This window comes from Lotus japonicus, chromosome 1 (genome assembly GCF_012489685.1).
Source record: "Lotus japonicus ecotype B-129 chromosome 1, LjGifu_v1.2".
Lineage (NCBI taxonomy): Eukaryota > Viridiplantae > Streptophyta > Magnoliopsida > Fabales > Fabaceae > Lotus > Lotus japonicus.
In genome coordinates, this window is record NC_080041.1 from 19,100,903 (window position 1) to 19,105,916 (window position 5,014).

The 5,014-nt window shown below is 36.6% G+C and overlaps 1 protein-coding gene across 2 annotated transcripts; it reads left to right on the forward strand.

Annotated features, from left to right (window-relative positions):
• Positions 1-418: 418 nt before the first annotated feature.
• On the forward strand, positions 419-4,789 carry LOC130731681 (dehydrodolichyl diphosphate synthase 2-like). Of its 2 annotated transcripts, none has more exons than XM_057583942.1 (3): positions 419-1,004; positions 1,082-1,149; positions 4,197-4,789. In XM_057583942.1, the coding sequence occupies exons 1-3, from the start codon at positions 534-536 to the stop codon at positions 4,642-4,644; spliced, it is 987 nt and encodes a 328-aa protein (XP_057439925.1). In that variant the 5' UTR covers positions 419-533; the 3' UTR covers positions 4,645-4,789. The 2 variants fall into 2 exon arrangements, with proteins under 2 accessions (XP_057439925.1, XP_057439926.1); XM_057583943.1 differs by having other exon boundaries at positions 419-992.
• The last annotated feature ends 225 nt before the right edge of the window (positions 4,790-5,014 follow it).

Below are 5,014 nucleotides of genomic sequence, written 5' to 3' on the forward strand. Positions count from 1 at the left end.
AATGAACAACATTGAACACCTACTCTATCTTATCTCTCAAAGAAGAGTAATGATATGTACACACCTCATTTTCTAAACACTTCATTTTCACTTATTTTTATTTCTATCTCTCTCCTCTTATCATCTATCACATCTCATACTTTCTCTCTCTTACTTTTTCTTTTCTTCCTATCTCTCTCCTCATTCCACATCTTTCCACCTCTCTTAGAGGTGTGAAAGAATCATTATTGCTCAAAGAAAGCTTTAAGGCATGATGTTTTGCAAGAGAGACCAACCAATCCATCAACCAATTGGCTCCCTTTCCCTGCATATATGGATGCCGAGCACTCAATTCACCACAATTTTGTACAACGTGCCTATTATCATAAGATGCCGTTTCAAAGCAAGCTTCTATCAAGTTCCACCAATACATTATCACACACGTTTATAAATTAAGCCACACTCTACCTTCACACTGCATTCTGCAAGAGCTAAACCATTCATTTTTGCATTTTGCCAAACAGATAAAATCGTTATCCCAGTTCAGGAATAAGATGCAATCATTAAGGCTTCATTTTCCCGCTCCCAAACAGACAAAATCACTATCCCAGTTCAGGATTAAGACGCTATCATTGGTGCTTCCACACACTAACTATTCTCATTATAATCCTTATCCCCGTTCCCAAACACACTTATTGCCTTCTTATCCAGTAACCGTTACTAAACGCAGCAGCACCATGACTGTTATAGCAAACATGGCGGTTCAAGGTGACGCGGACGGCGGGACCTCCGTCGCCGAGGAGGAGCCGATGCCGCCGGAGCTGCGGTTGGAGCTGATGCCGAAGCATGTGGCGGTGATAATGGACGGGAACGGGAGGTGGGCGAAGATGAGGGGGCTGCCACCGTGGGAGGGACACGAAGCCGGCGTGCGGTCGCTGAAGAGGCTGGTGAGGCTGTGCCGGAGCTGGGGGGTGAAGGTTCTGACGGTGTTCGCTTTCTCAACTGATAATTGGGTTCGCCCCAAGGTCATTATTGTTGTCCATTTTCTTTTGGTTTTGGCGTCGTCGTTGTTAATTTTGTGGTGGTGGTTGCTTTGCTGCAGGTGGAGGTTGATTTCTTGATGAGGCTGTTTGAGAGAACTATAAATTCTGAAGTTGAAGCATTTATGAGGTAACACTAAACTCCCTTACTGCTCTACTTTTTTAATCAAGCATGTTTAGTTTAGTTACTTCATTTAAACAAGTCATTAGATACTCTTAAACACAGAGACTTCTTTTAATTTATGGGTCATGACTTATGATGCTAGTACCCACTAACACTACTACATCTTTCAAATAACTTATTTTGGTAAACTAGGAGAAATGAAGGGGTTTGCGAGGTGAATGGTTAAAGTTCAAATTTTGGCGAAAAATTAATTTACTAACAATTACTAACAACTAACATCTGTCTACAAAAAAACCTAGAGTGGATAATGACCATTTATATTTTGGTTCACCGGTGAATCACTAGTTAAAAACAGTTAAATTTAAGATTCTAGAAATATTCTTTATATCAATGGATAAGATTGAAAGAGTGATAAAATGGTACAAAGGTAAATAAACTTAATTTGCACCCGGAGCTTATCTCTCAATTTTTTATGTAGATCTAGTCAAATTGGAGAAGGAGGAAAGGAGACAGGATGGCCGCGGCGGTGGTGGACCGCTAGTTGGTTGGAATGGGTGGGAAGGAGGGATAGGGGATGCGAGAATACATTGACTTAAATTGTAAAAAATATCTGAAATTCTGGTTCACGTACATGACAGATGTTGAACCAAATGTCTGAGACATCTGGCACAACGTACAGCAGAAGTGCAACACAATATTAAATCAACAAAAATAATAAAGAACACAGAGAATTGTTAACCCAGTTCGGTACAACATCACCTACATCTGGAGAGCTTCAGCCCGAGAAAGATAATCCAGTATTATAGAGAATCAAGTACTTAATTGAACAGCCCCTGTTCACAGCCTTTCCTACTTATTACTACCAGTGGTTTATTACTTAGGTCTCCCCCAGTATGAGAACCCCCTCTCACTTTCTCACACAATCACTGCCACAGTGATTGAAACAATAAACAACAAAATGAAGAGATTATAACTCAACTAAACAAACCAACTCTATGCCATATGATTATCAATGGAGACAGTAGAGTGGTGTACAAATAATACAATAAGGACTCACAACCACAAACCCTAAAAACACCCCCAAACGGTGCCAAACGCACACTTAGCAACTAGGGTATAAATAGTTGTTCTTTAGGTCTTGATCTTCAATGGGCTTGCACGAAAATAGAGTCCACAAACAGATTTGGAACAAATCTTTTTAAACCAGTAACAAATCTTATCAAATAAGATTTGAACAAAAGATAACAACTTTCACAATTTAAATCAAATCAAATCCTCTTCAGCAGATTTGATTCCACTATAATATATTCCAGATAGCACACAGAAGCTTCTAAAACAACCCTAACTTGAATACCACGTAATCAAAACACAGCTTCACAGATAACTTAGTCAACTCATATCAGATCCGCAGGGACACATGTCATAGTCAAGATGTTACAACATCGTGTTCGACATGTTGGCAAAAACACACTTAGCTGAAATTCAGACAATCATGAACAAATGAACAACAATATCTTTGGTGCAGTGATGAATCAAAATATAAATGGTCCACCCTAGTGTGTACCTTTTATTTTTTCCTTTATCTCTTACTTATTATCACATCACATCATATATCATATCAATAAATTATTTCTCTTCTCATATTTTCTCTCTTGTCTACACAACATTTTAATTAATTTAGTTACAATTTATAATATGTCACTTGTTTTTTTACATTTAACATATATATAAGGGTTTTCTTTAAAGAGTAATATAGTATGGACTCTGATAGATAGAAAGAAAAAAAAAAGTAACATGATATGTGATTGATAGAAAAAGAAAGTGAAAAATGAGATGCAACAGAAAGTTAAGTATAAATGAGATTTAAAATACAAAAATTTGTAGTATTAATATAGATTTAAAATAAAAGTAAGGTAAGCCCCCAAACCGAAAATATCGGGAGATTGTTCTAACTAGGGATGATAATGTTACCCAAACTCGTGGGTACCCGTCCGAACCCGACCCGAATTTACGGGTAAAACTCGATATAATTGGGTTTGAGTTTGGTATTGGTGATACCCGCACCCGAACAAATCAGTGTTGTTAAGATCTCGATATGGATCCCAAGATCTTACGATTTTAGGATCCGAGAAAGCCTCAACGATCTAGATCTATTACAAGATCGGAGAATGGATTGGATCTCACCGGGATCCCGATCCGCGAAGCCAGGATCCCTCGTATTCCGATCTTGCAGAGTGGGAGTTTCACACTTGGTCTTTTCTATTTTTGGCCCATTTCAACGTCCAATTTCAGAATTTAAAAATAAAAGTCCAATTTCAGCCAAAACTCATAAAGAGATAAATGTTTCTTAATGAATATAAAAAAGTAATAATCCCTAAACCCCTAAACGACAATTCCTAACTTTCTCCAAGTCTCAAACCATTGAGCCAAAGCCAATACAATGAACAAACACCTTGGATTATGATTCTTATGCTATGAATTTATTATGTCATTGTGTGTGAATTATGAGTAATTTTTCATATGTATGTGAAATTTTATGTATATATAACTTATGAAGTATATATTTGCATACTTATTAGGATCTTATTAATATCTACGATCCGATCCCAGTCCTAGGATTTACGATCTTTTACCCCCTAACTGATCCTAAGAAGATCCCGATCTTGACAACATTGCAGACAATATATATATATGAAATCGCAAAACTACTCTTATATATACCATGCTAACAACTTGATTTGCTAAGAATTTGGTTATATTTAAACAACAAGATACCATATTTTCTGACAAAAAGATATAAAACGGTTTTTTCACAACAAAGTAATATAAGTTATGTTTTTTTTTGCAAAATAAAGTCTATGCATCAAGTTAGGTTAGGACATGAGTTTGAGACTACTATGGGTTTGAGTATGAGAGTTCAGGTTTGAGTTTGGGAAAAATAATAAAAAATATAATGTGTATAAAAATTAGTAAACTCATTTTTGAATGGCTTATGGTGATTGGCCCAATACTAACTATTTTGGGGTCACTTTGTAATATTCCCTTTATTACAGGGCAGGAATTCGAATATCTGTAATTGGAGATTCATCAAAGCTCCCCAAGTCCCTGAAGAGAATGATAACTAGTGCAGAGGAAAGCACCAAGGACAATTCCGAACTCCAACTTATTGTGGCGGTTAGCTACAGTGGCAAATATGATGTTGTCCAAGCATGTAGAAGTGTGGCCAAAAGAGTCAAAGATGGCCATGTTGATTTGGAAGACATAGATGAAAACATGATTGAACAGGAACTGGAAACAAATTGCACTGAGTTTCCTAATCCTGATCTACTAATAAGGACTAGTGGGGAACTTAGAGTTAGCAACTTCTTGTTGTGGCAATTAGCATACACAGAACTATTCTTTAATCGAGAACTTTGGCCTGATTTTGGGAAAGAGGAGTTTGTAGAGGCCTTAAATTCATTTCAGCAGAGACAAAGACGCTATGGTGGACGCCATTCATAAACTATTTGTCTGCAATATGGTACCTTATAGGTTGGACTTATAATAAGCTACATAAGTAAAGTAATTATTGTCTGCCATATGGCATATGTTATAGCTAGGCGCCTAAGAAAAATTAGTGTTTTTTACCCGTTCGTTGCACGGTGAATTTGTCTATTATAATTATATATACATTTTGAGATAAACTTCACTCTATGAGCAATGAAGTTTCTTTTAAAAAAGTGTAATTTTCATTCCTTATTGTCTATAGAGTGTACAACCTTTTATGAACCAAGAAAGGAAGATACTTAAACCCCATGACGACAAAAGGGTGACAATATTAGACATCTATTTTTGTGACAATTTTTTACTATCACAAAATGGAAAGTAAAAA

Bases quoted from the DNA above. Each gene is read 5' to 3' on its own strand.
- LOC130731681 (XM_057583942.1), top strand. From the start codon at position 534: ATGCAATCATTAAGGCTTCATTTTCCCGCTCCCAAACAGACAAAATCA. The intron at 1,005-1,081 runs GTCATTATTGTT...GCTTTGCTGCAG, and splicing joins ATAATTGGGTTCGCCCCAAG to GTGGAGGTTGATTTCTTGAT. The intron at 1,150-4,196 runs GTAACACTAAAC...CCTTTATTACAG, and splicing joins GAAGTTGAAGCATTTATGAG to GGCAGGAATTCGAATATCTG.